The sequence below is a fragment of the Heterodontus francisci genome, chromosome 42 (genome assembly GCF_036365525.1).
Source record: "Heterodontus francisci isolate sHetFra1 chromosome 42, sHetFra1.hap1, whole genome shotgun sequence".
Taxonomy (NCBI): Eukaryota; Metazoa; Chordata; class Chondrichthyes; order Heterodontiformes; family Heterodontidae; genus Heterodontus; species Heterodontus francisci.
In genome coordinates, this window is record NC_090412.1 from 25,153,350 (window position 1) to 25,173,551 (window position 20,202).

The window sequence follows — 20,202 nt, forward strand, 5'->3', positions numbered from 1 at the left end:
TATGTATCGGTATGTTTTACTACACGTGTCCACATATATGTAATTTCTTTATTCCATGCTTTCGATTTCTTTTTTTCCCCCTCTCGTTCTTTTTTTTTCTACCCCCCTCCTTTCCTCCCCTCGCCCCTCTTTCATTGTTTTATTTCTTTTGTGCCACTCCTCCCTTCTTTTCCCTCTTCTCTTTTTTCTCTCTCTTTCAGGTTGCAGTTCTACCTGGGATGAGTTCAGTTGTGTGTGTTTTGCAGGGCATGGGGGTGTGAACCAACTGGGAGGAGTGTTTGTGAATGGCAGGCCCCTTCCTGACGTGGTGAGACAGCGCATTGTGGAACTGGCACACCAGGGAGTCAGACCCTGCGACATCTCCCGGCAACTGCGGGTCAGCCATGGCTGTGTCAGCAAGATATTGGGCAGGTGAGGGGGTGATACTGCCAGAGTGATAAAACAAAAAGAAAACACTAAAAAAAAAATCTGATCAACATTTTATACATATATACATAATCCCAGAGTCAAAGTGAGAGATTGGTCAGAGGCGTCATCAGAGGTGAAAGGACCAATAAAACGAACTCAATTTATGCTCCAACCTTATGGACTGGGCAGGTCCCCCTACGCCCTCAATTTAAATGTTTTTAGGAACAAAAGTTAACTCAAAGCCATTAGCAGCGGTGAATTACAAAGAATACTATCAAAACCAAAATTATGGATAGTATTGCCAAATAAATTAAACAAGTCAAAACGCTCAGGGAACAACAGATGAAAAGTGCAAAGGAGGAAGTTCAGAGAAGTACCAAAAATGCTAGGAAACAGAAGAGTGCAAACACAGACACAAACACTGACAGACAGAAGGTGGGTGGGTCACTACATGAATCTGTCCTGAGCACCAAAATAGTTGAAAATGCAAAACATTTTTTGAGCGAACACATTTTTGGTGTTAAGTGGATCAAATCGGCTCTAACGGTAGAAATCACTTACAAACCAGAAGTGGAATAAATTTAGGGTGTTGCCGGGGGTGGGGGGAGAGGTTGGAGGAATTGCAGTTCGTTGCCAGGCCTTCGAGGTTGACGTGGTTTATGCAAATTGTTGCAGTTTTAGAGGAACAGGTGGAATTGCAATTGGACTATATTTCCGTCAGTTTTTTTTTGAAACTGTCGCCTTGGAGTATAACCTGACGGCCTGACCCACTGCATGAGGGTCAAAACAGCATTAAGCCACATAAGGAATGCCATATATATATATATATATATACAACTACACAGGTATTTTAATAATCAAAAACGAAGCTGAACAGATAGGAGAGATACCTTGAAATCAATAAAAAAAACTTTTGTAAAATAAAACCTGGGCCCAGAGTAATATTTTTAATTACTGATAGTTCACCATTAAGTGAGCTGTTGTTTCACAAAAAAAGCAACGCAACCGAGTGCCGGTCTGTAATACGAGTTACCACTTCTCTTGTGAAACAGGAGTCACTAAAATTAAAATCTTCCATCGAATGGCGAGTCCTTACTGACTCCCGCACAATATCACTTTTCCATTCGTTGTCAGAGTTTAAAAAAAAAATGCATTCGGATTGATCGAGGTGATAACTGGAAGTCATTGTATTCGAAATGAAACAAGCTACAATTCGCATAAGAGGCAACGGAGAAACTTTCAAATAGCCAGTATCGCCCTCAGCATTTAGTGCCCCTGCGTATTGTGTTCAACGTGAATACATGTGTGCAGTTAAAACAGCTTATTATGTCGCCATTGAGAATGCTCAGTGCGGGGTGGGGAACAAGGTGTCGGAATTATCCACTTGTCTGTGCTAATGTGAACCCTAGTCATCAGCCCAATATTACCCAATCTGGACAGTGGGTATTTGCTCTAAAACACCTACTGTTAATCCGAGTGTGTGCATATCTTATAACTTTGACGCTACAATATCGTGTCCACACTGGGTAGATCCATCCTGAAGCATTAATGCTGTCTGGAATCACCCTGGTTTAACCCGAGGCAGTTCCTGAACTAACTTATACGGAGTTAAACCGGCTCTGGAATTACAATCAGAATTGGATGGCTACTTAAAATTTGACCTTCCATTTACTATCGAAATCGAATAATGCTCAGGCAGGCAGACTCTTATATTTTCTTCTCGTCGTGAGTTTTAACACTCGAACCTGCTCTGTCGCATAATTCTTTACCATAAAACGCACTGAAGCTGGGAGGCCTGTTTTTGATGACGGTTGAGGTAAATGAGATACTGTTAACGCCAGCCGTACAATCCTTGTTCACACTGTGACATGTGTGTCTGGACTCAGGTTTCACATCAGATAACACAGGGAGGATTCAAAAGGAACCATCACCTATAGATACAGACCTTTAATTTCTGCACGTAAAACGAACAGAACATAAGGACTTAGAAATAAACTTTCACACACACAGCACGGTGCTCAAAATCTCTTCACTTCCTCTTGTTCCCAGCCTCTTCCTGCCATTTCTACCTCCCTTTCGAGTTCGATCTGTTGGCAGCAAACATTCGGGAGGAGAGCAGAAACTTGGGAATCAACCCCACCACTCCCGCATCACCAAAAGCAAGATTCAGTACTAAAAGTCTTTTCTATTTTTAATATTAATTATACCCTTTACTAAAATTGTTTCCCCATAAAAAATGAAAAGGATGTGCATGGGTGCCTTTAGCATTCTAATCCGAGGGCGACATTTGTTTCAAAGTAGGGAGGACTGTAACACAAGACAGGTTAATACCTTTGCATACATATACTGATTTATTTGTGTTTTACTGTTCCATATCTATTTTATGAGACTGTAAATAGCGAGTGAGGTCGAGTTTCGCTGTCATTTCCTTAAATTTAATTAAACGAGATACAACAGTTGTGTAATTAATATATTTATAATTTCTATATATAATGATAGCAAAGGGGCGCCTAAATGCGATTTCGTGTTCATTGTTTTAACCTCCTACTGTTGCGGGAATGAAGCCGTTCTTTGCTGAAGTTTTACTTGTTATCTGTTTTCGTTTCTCTGGTTTTTCTATCCTATCAGATACTATGAGACGGGCAGCATCAAGCCCGGAGTTATTGGGGGCTCAAAACCCAAAGTTGCGACCCCGAAAGTAGTGGATAAAATAGCCGAGTACAAGCGTCAGAACCCGACCATGTTCGCCTGGGAGATCCGAGACCGGCTGCTGGCCGAGGGAATTTGTGACAACGACAGTGTCCCCAGCGTCAGTTCCATCAACAGGTACAGTCCGGGAAACTGGGGAGCAATTGCCTCCGGATCCAAAGAGAATAAAATAAGAAGGCTTCATTTATAGTTTAAAAATACATCTACAGAAATAAATGCAGAAAGCGGGAGCATTATTCCAGTTTCATTTAATAACTGATGCAGGTAACGAGCTTTTACTAATCGGGCTGATAGTTGTAAGCCAATGTGGTGAATCAGGAAGTAGGTATAATTCATCAAGAATTTGTACGTCAAACATATAAAATGAATTCATCGTGTAAATGCGCGATTTTAATTATGAATTTAAGTACGGGGGGGGGGGGGGGGGGGGGGATCGTCTAAACCGACCGTCACTGTAAATATATGAATAATGAGGTTAAACAGAACAAAACACCCATTCAGCCAATGTAACCGCGAGTACACAGTGAAGGGTGAAGAGAGGAGGAGAGGGACAGAGGCAAAGGAAGTGCCTGGCAGTTTATGCAAAGGAAAAAAAAATACATTTCAATTATGAAATACCGAGAACAGTAATCTCCCTCACTGATTTGGTTAAGAGAGACTGAACGTTCTGTACACAAAAAAAAAATCAGTTCCAAACACAACGCTTCTTTAAAGGAACTCAGCAGGTCAGGGGACAGTGTCTATTTATATAATACACAATGCAAAAAGAGTCATCTAGAAATACAGGTAATCAGCCAACAAGTATTTTTAATTCTGAAACATGGGCTCCTAATGAGAATATGGTAAATATGGGGAGTGTTGGCCTCTTCTGAACTCACCTGGGACCACAGTGAATTACACGGGAATACCGATGAAAGGCAGGTGAATAAGACCCGGATGCAATGCCATTTTCGCCCTTTAATATAATTGCAAATCGGTGGAAATGTAAACTATTAAGGAGGGTCTATAAGGACATTGATTTAAAGATTGCAGCCTGGGCGATTGCTGGAATTTTACATCCCTGTGCCTTTGGTGAAGCGAACAGTACAAGGGGAAGGTGCTGGGAATGGATCCTATTTAACATTCCCGGGGGAACAAGGGGGGAGTTTGCACTAAAATGGACGGGTTGGGGCGGTCGGCCTGGGTTTTGGCAACACGGGGAAGGGCAATGCCTGGGAAAGGAATTCCGACATAAGCCAGAACCAAACGCAGATATCCTTACAACAATAGCGAGATCTTTCACTAGAATTCATTCACAGAGGCCGCTTCTCGAAAGCGCACCGGATAATTTGGGTCTATTAATTATTATCTTTTAGCTGGTCACGTTGAAAACTTATTGTACAGAAAAATATATAATCACTGCAAAGCAATCCCTTGGACTCTGTGTGTGCATGTCTGCCCCCTCTTTTATCCTCTCTCCCTCTTTCACTTTTTTTTTTCACTATCTCACTGTTCTCGTTTTATTTTCCGTCGCTGTAAAAAGTTTGACTCGGCCGGAATACGACAATTTTTAACAGTAATGGAGATGAGTTGTTATGTGAATGCACACTTTGTCTGAAGTTCAGAGTGAGCTTTAACCGTATGAAACCGCACACCGCGCCTCTACATTTACACTGAAATGACCATCTCACTCCGAGCTAAGTGCACGCACGCACTCATCTCCGCCGGAAAACTCACCAAACTGTTCCCCATCAGGCCCAAACTATTTCAGCTGATGAGAATATACACTGACAACTTTTAGAAAGCCTGTTTTCCACGTAAAAAAATATCGCTTTCATAGCGTCTAAAAGCCACTCATTAATGCCTCCCAATTAAGAGCAGAACAAGATTCAGTTCAGCGGACTACCTGTTAAAGTACTGAAATTGGACCGATAAACACTGCATGAAATATGTAGAACGCTTCTGAAGAGGATTTTGGCACAGTCCCGCCAAGATTTAATATCCATTCCCTTTGTCTAACCCTAAGTTTTGATTTCTGAGCGGTCACCAGTTCCCTGTTTCCTTTGATTAATATTTGCTCAACTGAAATAGTTACCCGTCTGATACTCCAATAATATCATTACACCGATAATTTAAGAGAAATCAGCTGTTTGCATTTTTGTTACAGATACCACGAAAAAAACCACGAAAATAGTTTAAAATTTCCAGACTTTAACAACAACCCCCTTGCATTCATATAGCGACTCTAACGTCGCGCTTCACGGCACGGTTATAAGATTAGATTTAAAATGTTTAATTTTTTTTGGAAGTTTCTGTGCAAAACTGCCTCGGACTGGTGGAGGTAGAAATTGGGGAACGATAAACAGTTTGTCCCTTGCATGATTGGAGAAAGAAAAACCAAAAGATAAAAGTAGTTATTCTGTTTGATTGCTTTAGCTTTCAGTGTTCGAAAACAATTATAAAATAAAAACTAACAGCAGTTCGTGACCAGTGCCAGGCCTTAGGGAACGGGTTTAATGTACACCTCATACCCGTGGCGAAAAATATCCGTTTGTAATTAGATTAAAACTAGTTCAATAGATCCGCTTTTGTGCAGAGAGAGAAAGAAAAATCAATTCTATTTATTTTCGTGTCTGCAAGTAGCACTTTTTCAAGTGATTAACAGGTGTTTTAAACAGCAGCTCTCCAACATTTATTTTTGGAGGGGGTCTTGTTCGGATTTTAGACTGCGATTCTCCACCCTCGGTGTACAGTAGATTAGTCTGACCTTCACTCCCCTCCTTAACCAGCCGAGCTTCCAATCACCCACCACCCCAGGGTTTTCGCTGTCCCTCTTCGCTCCCAGGCCTCGGAAACCGTCGCTAACGCTCAACAATCCCGGTCTTGCAATGTTTAGTAAAAGCATTGCATTTCTCTCTCTTTTAAATGTCCAAATGTTGAAACATCGCTGAGATTCGATGGGCGGGGGAGTTTACAAAATAACAGAAAAACGGTGCTTGAAAATGCAACCTGTTTCCTGTTAGTTTATTGTGAGCTGGTTAGTTTATTGTGAGCTGAGCCATAGAAAGGTACATTTGGAAGGAGGTTGTGGGAAAGGGAGGGAGGAAGGTCAGAAAAAAAAGGGAATGTGGAAGAGAGAAAGTGCATTGGCGCAAGCTGGGCTGTAGTAATGAACTTTGCTTGGACTGTACTTGCCTTTAGTGCTAGCATCAGCATTACATTTTAATGAGATCTTTGGAGAAAGGGGTAGCATTTCACGGGAAATTTCAATGTGTGTTTTATAAAAAAAAAAGGTTGAAAAAATTCATTGCATGCACCGTGGTGGTTCATAAGGACAGCTTCTACCCTAAGTGTGGATTAATCGCATTACAGAGCGTTGGTAAAACTTTTCAGCTTCAATTAAATTGGAGTGGGGTTGAAAGAAATCGAGTTGTCTGCGGGGGCTGCTGCTTATACAGAAGATTAGAAAGCAGAAATACAATTAAATGTATTTTTTCTGTCTTAATGAAAGGGCGTTGCTTTGCAGTGTTGGGTTTTAATTCAATATACAACGATTATCTCAGATCATTACATTGGCAAGTGCACATTGTAGTTAAACGCTCTCCCTGCATGAATTTTTAAAGATTACAACGAGACAAGGCTTCACTCTGTTGTTGCATTGCAGTCAGGAATTCGAAGCAAAAGACTGGTGGCCACTAAAAAAAAAACAAGTCCTTTTTTTTTTCGATGCTATTGATTCCGACTCAAAGCAATTTTAATATTTCTTCAGGGAATTTTCGACAACGGCGAGCTCATTAATTCACCCTTCTAAATTGCTTATTCAATATCCAAGACATGGATTCCGAATAAAGTCGGTGAATTTATGTGGCTGGCGCGAGTCAATAGGTCAAATAACAGTTATGGAGGAATTTGAAAATCCAAATAAAATATTGATACATGTTTTTTGATAAGTCCTGTAGCTTTTCTCGTGTAGCCCCAAGGACATTACTAGGGAGATTGTGGGCGATCTTTTGGCCATTAAAATCAATGAGTGTTTGATGTATATTGACTGTTTTTATATGAACTCCTACAAGGGATCCCAAGTGTTAGAGGTCACGCAATAACATGGAGGGGAAAAAGTCAGCTTTAAAACATTATAGAGGAAACACAGTTGAGAAGGATGTATTTAAAGCGGACCCTCCCCATGGCTGGTAAAGGGTTCTGTATAACTGGGAGGAAAGACAATTTGCTCTGGTGGGTTTGCAGATCTCAAGACAAGCTACTAGCGGTGGTGGTGGTGGTGTGAGGAGGGAGGGGGGTGTTGGTGTGAGGAGGGAGGGGGGTGTTGGTTGCTACAATTGACCTCAGAGCCGTGGGTTCGGAACAAGTGACATCAAGCCCAGCTCCTGTTCCTGATCACATTGGTTCCAATACGGGGCAGTGAACACGTCGGCCGAGGGCAGGGCAAGAAGACACGGCAGTGAAGCTCCCATGGTTGATCAGCCCTGTAAGACAGTCACTGTCAAGGGTCACGCATGAAGCAGAATGACCTGGTCGAGAAACGGGGAGCTGACGGACCCAAAGGGGCCCCTAACTGAGTTAAGGTCAATGCGTTCGCGAGGGGGGTAGATACCAAAGGAGAAGAAAAGGTTGGGGAAGGGGAATGGGAATGGGGAACCAAAAAAAGGGCCATCTGCAAAGAATATGGCATTCTTTAACAAAACATTAGTGTGACTCTGTCTTGAGCTAATTAATTTACAGACTCTAAACTATTTCATTGAGCAAGGGGATATAGTAACAGTACATATTTCATTTTGATTTTTCCCGTCTAATTATTAACTGAATGCCAAACGCGGTGAGAAATAAGCTTTTATATTCTTCATTTAAAAATATTTGGGTTTCTGTTGTAAAATTGTTGGAATAAATCGCTACTTCAATATAACTTTTCACATGACTGTACGACTCCTGTTATGATTCAGAAGCAACACCTACAGTCGCGTTTTCTTTGTTCAAACGATAACATTTGCTTGCTGTTGAAAGTCCAGGCCCACACACCATCAGTTTAAAATTCATCGGTTGTGAACCCCTTTCAAAGTGTCATTAGCACAGCCAATCCTGCGATAGGACAAGGCTTGCGAGCAGCATCACAGCACTATTGCATTCCTGTCACAAATAATTTATAGCTTTCTATTTGCATTACTTGGCTTGCAACTAATTCCCAACTTTTCTCCAGCCGCAGATCAATTAAATCACATCCTTTTCACCAGTTCCAGGCGCCTCACGCAGTTTTGACTCTGGGAGTTCTGCCTGGGGAGCTTCGCCTACTTACACGCCAGACAACTAGATTAGCCGTAGCCAGGTAGAGTCAGTCGCCCTGATCATTGAGGTGAATTGATGTGATTTCATGGTTTGTTTGCAGGATCATTCGGACCAAAGTGCAGCAGCCTTTCCATCCCTCACCGGATGGACCTGCGACAGCAGTCACTGCACCAGGCCACACAATAGGTAAGAGAGAAAACAGACCTCGGAAGAAATGCCAATCATTTCATATGTATCAAATCTCCCCCTTGCACTGTCATGAACCGCAACCTTGGCTCTGCCGTTTATGTTTACCAGAAGTACAGAGTAGAGTTGTGCCGTTTGACTGCATACGTTTTTTTGTATAAGTGCACCACACTTCAGGAAGAATGTTAAGGCTGTAGATAATTTGCAGAGGAGATTGGCCACAATGGTGCTAGGGATGCAAGGCTTTCAGGATTAGAAAAGCTGGCATTGTTTTCCTTAGAGCAGAGAAGGTTAAGGGAGGATTTAATAGGGTGTTCAAAATCATGAAGGATTTTGATGGTGTATAAAAGGAGAAACTGCTTCCAGTGGTAGAGGGGTTGGTAACTAGAGGGCACAGATTAAAGATAGTAGGGGCAATGAGGAGAATTGTTTTTATACAGCGATATGTTATAAAGAAAAAGAAAAGATTTGCATTTGTATTAAGCCTTTCATGACCATTGGATGTCCCAAATTATTTACAACCAATGAAGTTCTTTTTGAAGTGTAGTCACTGTTGTAATGTAGGAGGCCCAGCAGCCAATTTGCACACAGCAAGCTCCCACAAACAGAAATAATGACCAGATAGTCTGTTTTGGTGAAGTTGAGGGATAAATATTGACCAAGACAATGGGGGTACCTCTTTTACTCTTCTTCAAAATGCTGTTATGGGATCTTCTACATCCACCTGAAGACCAGACAGGATCTCGGTTTAACATCTCATACAAAAGATGGTACCTCCAACAGTGCATCCCTCCCATTGTACTGCGCTAGATTGTCAGCCTTAATTTTTATGTTCAAGTGTCAGAATAGGGCTTGAATCTACAACATTGTATCTCAGAGATAACTGCTACAAACTGAGCCACACAAATCTGGAACGCACTGCCTGAAAGGGCATTGGAAGCAGATTCAGTAGTCACTTTCAAAAGGGAATTGGATAAATACTTGAAGGGGAAGATTTTTCAGGGCTAATGGGGAAAAGGCAGGTACATTGGGACTAATTAGATAGCCTTTTCAAAGAGATTGAATCGTATCCTTCTGCGATGTCATTCTATGATTCTGTACAGATTCTGATACTTTAATATGAAAACGTGTGATACATTTTTGAAAAAGCTGTGTGCACAGTCCAGGAAACTTAACGAGAGCCATCAATGCGGAATGTTTCATAGATATGCTTTAGTATATATGTACCAATCTGCGTAACATATCCCCTGTAAAAATACTCTTAAATGCACAAAGATATCCATTTGCTTTGTACAAAGAGGATGCATTTAACCCTCTGAATACTGGATGGCTTTTTAGCTATTAAAAGCCCATCATTATGGTTTTATTTTTTACAATTGCAAACAAACTGTTATTGTCTTGTGGGGTTATAGAGATAAAAAGACTTGTATTCATGTAACACCTTATCAAAGGACTTCACATTCAATGAACCACTTTGAAGATCTGTAGCTATCACAATATAAGTGAGTGTGGCAGCCATTTTGCATATAGATGCTCCCACAAACAGCAATGAGATGAATGATCAGTTGAATGTAGAACCTTAGCTCGAGCCACCTCAGATCCTGCCGCAGTATCTTAAACAGGATTCAGGGTCTCCGTTTAACATCTTATCCAAAGGACGGCACTTTTGATAATGCAACACTTCCTCTGCTCTGCATTGTAGGGAGTCAGTCTAAACAATGGTGTAGAATTTCTGCAGGGGTTTTGCCGATCACTCCCTGTAACTGGTAGAAACCCAGAGGGTTGGTGTAAGCAGCTGTTGACACCATTTCCCCAGCATCTTTGCTGATCTTTTGGCAAAGTTCAGGTGGGTGATTGGGAGAACTCCCATGGATATTACCGGTACACATGCTTAAGTTTTGGAGTGGGTCTTGAATCCACCACACTCTGACCAAGAGGTGAGAGTGTTAATCGGTGCGCGAAACTGCCAGCAGCACTTTCTGCACCAGTGGGACATTTTCCATTTTTCACACCCGCTGTCCTTGTTACCTCTTGAATGAAATCGACAATTCTTGGTAAACAATAGAGAGATTACTATTGCGGATTCACAATTACCAGGCAACAGGCTTCATTTTCTACAGTTATTACATTTTAACCCATTCTTCCTGGGCTGAATTCAAAAGAAATGTCCCAGAGGTGAAAGGACAGCGCGACACCAGGACTCAAATAATGAAAATGCCACTCACCCCATATCTCTTCTTCATTTGTAAAAAAGATTATCTTCCAATTTTGCTGTAATAATTCAGACAAATAATCTATATTTGGAGTTTATTAATCCAGGCATTGAGACTACCATATTTCAACTTAATAGCAGCCATCTGTTCGAGTAAAGGATTTTATATCAACAAAGATAGGGGCTGCAAAAATTAGCCTTCTGATAGAGTGTGATTCTTGGCGAGCACAAGGGGAAGTGGCAGCTAATGCTTTGGTTTAACTGTGGAAATTACCCCTTTGGTATCATACGGCGATTAATTCTAACCCCCTCCCCCCCCCCTCGTCACCCACACCCATGCAGTTCATTTGCTCCTGCCCTAAACCTTTTGCCTGTGGCTGAGGTACAGCTCACTGTTTTGGAAGCCTTTGGTGCCTCAGTCCGTTGCCCAATCTTCAAATGTGAGCCTACATACTGTGTTGATGGACTATCCAACCATGGAGGCCATCACAGCTAAGCCTGCACCCATCCTCACTCGATGACTAAAAATGTGATCAGGAGCAGGAACTCTGATTGAGTTTCTGCCGTTCCAGCTCAAGAATGAGAGGATAGATTGTAAGACCCCGACCCAACCTTGTCTGAGATCAATTGACTCAGTCAAAGCTGAGACCTGGTCTGTATGGCTCAGCACTACATTAGGCAGTGCTTTTAGTCAGTAGGCCTATGAGGGATGCTTGTACAATGAGGAATTCAAGGTCAATGCAGCCAGGGATGGCGGGTATTAACCGTCTAGCTAGGGAGCCATTCTTGCTGAACATGGTGAGAGCCTGCAGAAGTTAAAGCTGGGGGTCCAATTGCTTTGCAGTTGTTTTCACAGACGGTGCTCCTACTGGGAAGATTTGTAGATTATCTTGGCCAGGGTAATTGGTGTAATTTTACAGTTACAACACAGTGAGACGCCGTGCATACACTCCCACAAAATGGAACAGTTACTGACGGCAAGATCACACAGATCTGTTTGAACAATAGTCATCCTGAACAACAGCCTGTAACTGAAGACAGGAGGCTGATTGTCTCACCCATCAATCACACTACTGTTAGTAGTCATATTGTATAATGCAAGAGATATTTATATATATTTACATATATACATATGTATTTATTATATAGATACATGCTACATGTAAATGCATAAACAGACATATATACACACATATCATATGTATGTTGTACACACACATAAAAACACTGTACACAAGTTTAACACATTCATGCCAAATGACTGTGTCTGCTGTCTTAACTAAGGCATTAACACACTGGGTTGCTGTGATAGAGTAACATCATGCAGGTGTTTACCTTCTGATATTATAGCCAGTCACTTCTGGCCTCTGTTTGTTATTAACATGCCCAATGAGGTTGGGGCCAGTCAGCAGCATCAACGTGCACTTGGCAACATTCAGTAGGGTCAGGGGCAGCTCAGGAGCAATCAACAGAACGGACAGCTGAATGGACAGCCAGGCATACTCTGATGTCCCATTACATTGCAGTTTTGCCTCCAGTGTCACAGGGCACCAGCTGCCTGGCTAGCTTTGTCCCATGCCTGGGGGAACAAAGAATAAAGCAAGTCGTGGCCTTATGCATTTGGATGGTTCTGGCACTGTCACCCACCCCTTTCTGCTGCTGCTTGGCAATGCCGGGTTATCTCTCACACCATCAGCTGCTCTTGCTCCTAGTGAGGTGCCTCTAAGACATGCCTTCAATGAGTGATTGTTGAAGAATCCCGAAAATAGGAGTTAGCCAATGATAACTCAGAAGGATCCTATCTGCTTATTGAAGTGCAGAAAGACTTGAGGACCAACACACAAACACTGTGTAAGTTTCAATCTGTTCACTGATATGACACAATGGCATGGACAAACTTATATCACCACCATTCTCCAGTTGTGATTATGTCAAATGTCGCCTGTTAATTAATTATTGATGATTATTTAATTGATTTTGCTGAACTTCATGTCATACGTTTAGGCTACTGAGTGTGGTCTCACTGTAAGATGCCATTCTAAATGAAACCCTTGCAGTTGAAACCTTAGTCAAGGTTACTGCTGGCTACAACATCTTTCACTGAATGAGTGAGCGAGGGTGCTAAAATCTAAGTTATTCTTTGCAAGCTTCAGTATATTTCCAACCAGAGTTGTCTGTTAAGGAGACTTCCCCAGTTTTCTCCTGCTTACCATGTCTTCCTCCCCCAGTCTCTCCTTTCCTGCAGTCAATGGCTAATGTTGGGCCACGCTTTCACAGGTATCAGCAACTCTCTGGCACCTCGTGGAAGTGAGGTGAGTCTGATATTTAATTAAAATGCTTGAGGCTTGACAGTGAGTGTTGGCTGCCTATTCATCACAGCCGAATGCTTGGTCTGTGACTCCTTGGGTGTTTGTGTAGCTGGTGGGAGACTGAGCCATCCAGATCCAGACACCCCAGATTTAATCTCTGGTCCACAATGGGTTTGTTAGTGGATCGATTGGAGTACTTTGGGTTAAGGAGGTGAAAAACCTACCATTTGTTGCCTGCACATATCGCTACATGGGCCAGGTACTGGAGGGCTTCCATTGCCCCTGCCACTCGAGCCATCGAGGGTTAGGGAGATCATTGCTTAACCCATGAATGTAGGCAGCCTTCGTGAATGAACTGTGCTGCTTTTAATGTATTTATAAGGTTGTCTGAAGGATCAATACATTGGGTAAACCGATCATCTCTCTGAAACCCAATAACATAGCATTTGCCCAAACCCCTATATTGAGTCTATTAATTACATATTATTTTTCAATTTCATTGTCAGAGATTCAATGAACAGAATGAAATTACGCACATCCTTTTTAATTACAACTTTTCTTTTTCCCAATTTTGTCTTCCCGTTCCCACCAGATGTTTCCTCTCACTGGGCTGCAGATCTATGGGGAACCAGCTGCCCTCCAATACCTTGCTCGAGTGGCCTTTATTCACGTCTGAGCCTTGACAGTGAGTATTGGCCAGCTATTCATCCCTGGAAGGTATCACAGCTGAATTCTTTTAATCGTTCACAAGATGTGAGCATTGCTGGTGAGGCCAACATTTATTGCCGATCCCAAATTGCCCTTGAGAAGGTGATGGTGAGTCACCATCTTAAATTGCTGCAGTCTCTGTAGTGGAGATATTCTCACAGTGCTGTTAGGGAGGCAGTTCCAGGATTTTGACACAACAGTGATGAAGGAATGGTGATATATTTCCAAGTCAGGATCTTGTGCGACTTGGAGGGGAACTTGGAAGTGGCGGTGTTCCCACGTGCCTGCTGCCCTTGTTCTTCTAGGTGGTAGTGGTTGCTGGTTTGGAAGGATCTGTCGAAGGACCCTTGGCAAGTTGCTGCAGTGCATCTTGTAGATGGTACATACTGTAGCCACGTTGCACCCACGGTGGAGGGAGTGAATGTTTAAGGTGGTGGATGGGGTGCCACTCAAGAGGACTACTTTATCCTGGATGGTGTCGAGCTTCTTGAGAATTGTTGGAGCTGCACCCACCCGGGCAAGTGAGGAGTATTTCATCACACTCCTGCCTTGTAGAAGGTGGAAAGGCTTTGGGGCGTCAGGAAGTGAGTTACTTGCTGCAGAATACCCAGCCTCTGATCTCTGCTCTTGTAGCCACAGTATTTAGGTGTCTGGTCCAGTTCATTGACCCCAGGATGTTGATGGCAGGGGATTCAGATATGGTAATGCTGTCTTTCTTGTTGGAGATGGTCATTGCCTGGCACCTGAGTGGTGCAAATGTTACTTGCCACTTGTCAGCCCAAACCTGAATGTTGGCTGGGCCTTGCTACATGCAGGCACTGACTGCTTGGAGCTGAATCCAATTCTACCCTTAGCATTCACGCAACATGTATTTTCCAAAGGATAGCAATTAGGAGTGGGTGCCCTGGCTGATTTCTTTCCCCCCCTCCCCAACTCAGTGGCACTGAGAAGAACTGAAGCCCTCTAAAGCTGCCCAAGTAACCCTCAGTTAACTCAGCATGGTCTTATTATTACATCAGGAAGTGCATCTATCCATTTGGCAATAATTGAATTATATTTGGTTGTACTCCATGCTGATTAGCCACTTGGTTTATGAGTGTTACAGAATGTTGTTCATTCTCGTTAATAACCATTACATGCTCAGCTGGCTTTGCCAAAGCGGGCTGTAGAGTCTAACAGGTTAAACTGTTGAGTGTGCTGTGATAAAGCAGCTTTAAAAAAAATGATTGATTTCTTTCAGTCCCCAGCACAAACTCTCCGCCTGTATCCTCAGCATCCAATGATCCCGTGGGATCCTACTCCATCAATGGGATTCTGGGCATTCCACGATCGAATGGCGAGGCCAAGAGGAAACGAGATGAAGGTAAGAGGGAAACACGATCCAGCTTTTTGTACTGTCACCTGCAGGGCAGCTAGTGTTTCTGGCACAGTGACCGCGTGCTACCCATCTGCTCTCTAATCATCTTCTCGTTTACACAGGGTTTGGGCTGTTGGCTGCAGCTAGTCTGCAGATAGGGTTTAACATTTATTATAGAATTTGGTTCCACAATCAGGTTTATGTAATGTGATCGGTTGAGGGGTGCTGAGTATTAAGGCTGTACCTTTGGAGCTCAGTACAGGGGACTTTCGTTTTAGTGATGGGAATTACAAGCTCATGCCTCCATTTGCTCTTTCAGTGGTGGGTGGCAGTGGTGATTCGCCCGTTTATAGAGGGGAATGCTTTCTGTTGGTGGTACATGTTGGTGCTTTGTGTCGGCAGATTGCCTTGTTCCAGTCATGAAGGAGTTAAGTGTATTCCCTGACTTGTGAGGAGACCAGTCGGCTTGGTTGGTGTGATCTCTGCTTAAAGAGGCAGTCAAGGAATTGGTTAATTGGTGTTAACCCTTTGGGTGCTGGACGATTGTGTCAACTGTTGTGCAACTTTTTTTATGTACGAATTGCAAAAGGGTTTTCTCCTTAACTTCCTAAATGTGAATATCAAAGCAAATGAACACAAGTTACATATTTCCAATGCCATTCTTTCACAAGTCTTTAAGCATCATTTCAAACATAGTAAACTAGAGTGGTAATTTGTGCAGATGAAATTAATCAACAATATGATATCATTGGATACAAGATTAAATCACACCAGTGAGCCCTGCATCATACATCTTTTATGTCTTGCTGTATAAAGTCCCACTAATGACACTAAAGTGCTTGCAATAGTAAGTGTTGCTTTCAGTGAGCAGCTTCCCTGGGTTATGGAAGGGCAAAATTAGCCTGCTCCTGATCAGCGTCCATTGATTCATATTGGAACTGGGTATAGGAGAACAAGATCAGATTCGATCCTTGTGTTGCCTGTGCCTTGTAGCCTGCTGGTAATTGACTGCCAAGGCTTGCACACAAAGAATGGGTAGTTGAGTGAGATACTGGAGCGCATTCAGCACCAGTTAAGCCAACTGCTGAACACGAGTCAGTGCCCCTCAGGGCAGGAAGAGATAAGTGGGTGCAATTTTGGAAAATTGATGAATCTTGCAAACCGCTGGAGTTTCACACCCCCACATTCTTGTCATCTCAAAATGCCCTCCTTTACCTGCAGAGCTCAGAATGTGCCTTCAGACTTACAGTTTCAGAAAATGGTATCTTCCCTAACGTGGCCGCAGAGAGCTGACTGTAGGTTGTGGAGGGTTGAGTTCTCTCCATCACTTTTTATAGAGAAATGCAGGTAAAGGGGAATTGGTCACAGTGTGGGCTGAAAGGAATGGGAGGCAAGACCCATGAAGTCTTGAAAAATAATTAGATGGCACCAAGCTTGGATTTTGAAATGGTGTTTGACTGTAGGAAGGATTTAGAGAATTAAGAGACTTTTGCTGCTGTATATTCTGTGGAAACCTGAGTTAAATTAAGAGGCTGTCTGATGTTGCATGGAGAAAACATCTTGGTATTTTTGAAAATACAAATGCAACTGCTCCTGTCATGTTCTCAGCTCATTGATGATTTTCTATTAACTCACTGAGTATTTACTATGTGTATCCAAAGACTTGTATGAAATGCTTTCAGAAACAATAATTTCTATTTTTTTATAAGACAATATATGTATCCTTGTTACATAAGATAATGTATTGTTTTAAAATATTGTGTTTTTTTGATTCCTCTCGATTGATATGGATGAGGTTCATGCAATATGTTTTCGATTTAGGTGTGGTAACATAATTAGAGTATAATTCTGTATACTCTAGCAGCTTCATTATACTGTTAAAAACATTGCTGTCTTGCAACTGCACTGATATATTTAAGGTGTCAAGGTTTTAAGGTAGCTTGCTGCTCATAGAGAGAGACACCTCACTGGCAGTCTGGTACCTCTTCATCTGGCAGCAACGACAATTTTAACATTTTCGTCCCTGTTTTCAAATCCCTCCATAGACTCACCCCTCCCTATCTCTTGTAACCTACTCCAGCCCCACAACCAAGAATGCTGCATTCCACCAATTCTGTGCATTCCGATTTTCATTGTCCCTCCATTGGTGTCGTGCCTTCTGCTGCTGAGGCCCCTAAGCTCTGGAATTCCCACCCTTAGCCTCTCAATCCCTCTCTCCTCTTTTAAGACGCTACTGAAAACTTACCTATTTGACGAAACTTTTGCTCAGCATTCCTTATATCTCCTTATGTGGCTTGGTGTCAAATTTTGTTTGATAATGCTCAGATGAAGCACCTCGGGATGGTTTATTGCATTAAAGGCGCTATATAAATGCAAGTTGTTGTTGCTGTGGTTTCAAGTCCCAGAGTGACCTCTCTCTTCAATTTGCCTATGTGGCATAAGTTTTCCTGCAGTTGGTATCTATTTTGTCTGCTCTGGTTGAAGCTGTGTTTTGTCAGTATAACTGGGTTCAGCATAGTGTAATCAACCCATTACAGTTAAGATAAACATTGTCAGTTAGTCAATTTGATCTATCTGCCCCAGTTGGACAGAGTTTCTTCTTCCCAAATGGATCACCAGGGGAATCTGTGACTCAGTTGGCATTTGGGCTGCTCATTGAGTCACTAAGTCACATGTGGACCAGAAGGGTCTCAGTTTAGATCTCTGATCTGTGGTGAGTTGGTTGCTGTGAGTCAGGACAATGAGGGGTGAGGGAGCTTAAAGAGTCTCAGCATTGTTGGGCCAAAGTGAAGGAATCCTCAACCAGGGTTCCTACTCCTGATTCGCATTCAAGGTCTCCCTTGCTAGAAAATATGTCATGTGTGGATGGCCAGTAAGGGTGAGGGCAGAGTCATTTGTCAGCATGGTCAATAACTTGCCCAGCGTTCACCATCTAGGCTCACCCATCAAGAATTGTGGATTGGGTGGGCTACCAGGGGTAGCAGACAGTAAAAAGGTGGGGGGGGGGGGTGGCATCAGGTAAGGGAAGGGCCTTTGTGGTATAGTACTCAAGAAAGAATCAATGCCTTCAGGGCAGCATTGAGAAAATTGGAAGAAAAACCAGCCTGTCAATTTTCCTACAAGTCCAACACAGATGGCAACAGTCGGGGCTGTCTGTTGTAGGAACAGAGGTAGAGTGGTGGACTAAATAGGGGTGAAACAGGAGGGAAGGAACTGAAAGGAACAGCCGAGGCATTCTGCTATTTTAAATAACTGGCTGTGTGGTTCTAGCGATATTAGAATCTCTGAGCACATTCAACAGACACCTAGCGAAAAAAAACGAAGCTTTCTTATGCAGATCATATAATGAATTCCCTGAAGATTCTATTCAACCTCGTCCCCCTTCCCCCAACCATACCCACCCGAGCGTAACACCGACCAACTACCCCCCCCCCCGCAAAAAAAAATAAAATCTTGCTGCCCTTTCAGTGAAGTTTATTAATTGATTCAATGAAGCACGTATTGAACAGAAAAAGGGGTTTCCACTCAAAGGCCTGACCTACACTTTTGTCACTGTTGTCTTATACAATTAATCTTGGGTGAAATGATTAAGAAGAGTTAGGATAATTACATGTCAAGATGATGTAGCAAGCCACCCAGGTCAGCCGGAGAAAGCACTGCTGATGTGTTAGATGCTTTCACTCCATTTCTGAGAGAGGAGAAGGGAGAAGAAATGATTTTTTGCCTCAAGCTTTACAGATTATAGACTCAGTGCACACAGCACAGGCTCTCCATTTTAATTTTATTGAATAAACATTATTATAAGTAGAAAAAAATACAAAAATCAATCAATTCCGACACATTCATACAGTACAACAAATGAGCTGTATATAAGCCTGATGCCGATGCAGGGTTGAGTGCTGTTATGATTACAAAGCTACTGAACTTTCACATTGCACAGAGAAAATTAACAAAAAAAGCTTGGAATTACAAGCAAATGAAAATGAAACCCGAGAGTTTTAAAACTGCCAACAATTAAGCAAAGGAATGCTATGGGTGTCAGGCATCGACAGGCAGAACGAGTGGTGTTGGCCAGTGAAGCTTGTCATTTCGAACATAAAATCCAGTCAGGATTCCTGCCCAATTCCTATCCAGTTATTCCTTCCAGAAAGAGCATGCGTGTGTATATATATGTTGGACAATTAAGTTTGTGATGCTTTCCGTGGTAAACCAGCCTGCTGACACTCGCTGTCTCGACTCACATATAAAGAATAGCACGTTGGAAGTGGCCTATTGCAGCAGGACATGTGATTGCCTTCTCCACAAACTCTCACCTTCATGCACTACATTCCGTGTTCATAAGTAAATGTAACTTCAGTCTTACACAGTGCATCTTGTGATCCAATATATCAAGATGGCTGCAGAACAAAATACATGTTACGAGATTTGTTTTTTTTTTACATTACTTCAACCCTTTGTAGACTGGATTCACACACGTGAGGAGGCAGGAGGAGAGGAGGAAGAAGGAAGAGGAAGAGAAAATCACTAAAATGCACCTAAGAATTAAAATGTAGAAAGTGACTCCTCTTAACCATTTTTACAATCATTCTTGCTTGCATTCTCACACACCGATATTAATCTGTACTTATCTGTATGCACTCAGACACACACTCGTTCACAGTAATAAATATGGTCACAAACACACATTGACACATTAACACCACTCACTTACATACTGATACATGCACAAGTGCTCACATTTTTACACACTAGAAGACTGACACACGAATATACATACGTCCACACTCAACATTCCAGCTCCCATACACATTTTGACTTTATGTAATAGTGTAACATGGGTGATAGTGAACCAACAGCCCATTTTACCTCTATCCTGATTTTTATCACTATTGACTTCAATGGAATGGAACGAGGGAAGAGATGTAATCTGGCTGGCGATTCATGATCACCCATGTTACATGATCACACAAAGATTCAGCGACAACCATTACACTTAGTTTTTGCACTTCACTCTTATTCAGACACATGTTCACACT

At 42.4% G+C, this 20,202-nt stretch overlaps 1 protein-coding gene across 11 annotated transcripts in view; it reads left to right on the forward strand.

Moving 5' to 3' along the window:
* The window catches only part of LOC137355281 (paired box protein Pax-2-like), a 323,399-nt gene that overhangs the window by 13,307 nt on the left and 289,890 nt on the right, over window positions 1-20,202 (forward strand). For 4 of the 11 annotated variants that reach the window (XM_068020224.1, XM_068020226.1, XM_068020225.1 and 1 more), the window contains exons 3-7: window positions 201-411; window positions 3,037-3,234; window positions 8,495-8,580; window positions 13,694-13,786; window positions 15,050-15,172. In XM_068020224.1, coding sequence (XP_067876325.1) covers window positions 201-411; window positions 3,037-3,234; window positions 8,495-8,580; window positions 13,694-13,786; window positions 15,050-15,172 — 711 coding nt within the window. The remainder of the gene's footprint in view (window positions 1-200; window positions 412-3,036; window positions 3,235-8,494; window positions 8,581-13,693; window positions 13,787-15,049; window positions 15,173-20,202) is intronic. The other 7 variants (XM_068020230.1, XM_068020231.1, XM_068020232.1 and 4 more) reach the window with 3 other exon arrangements.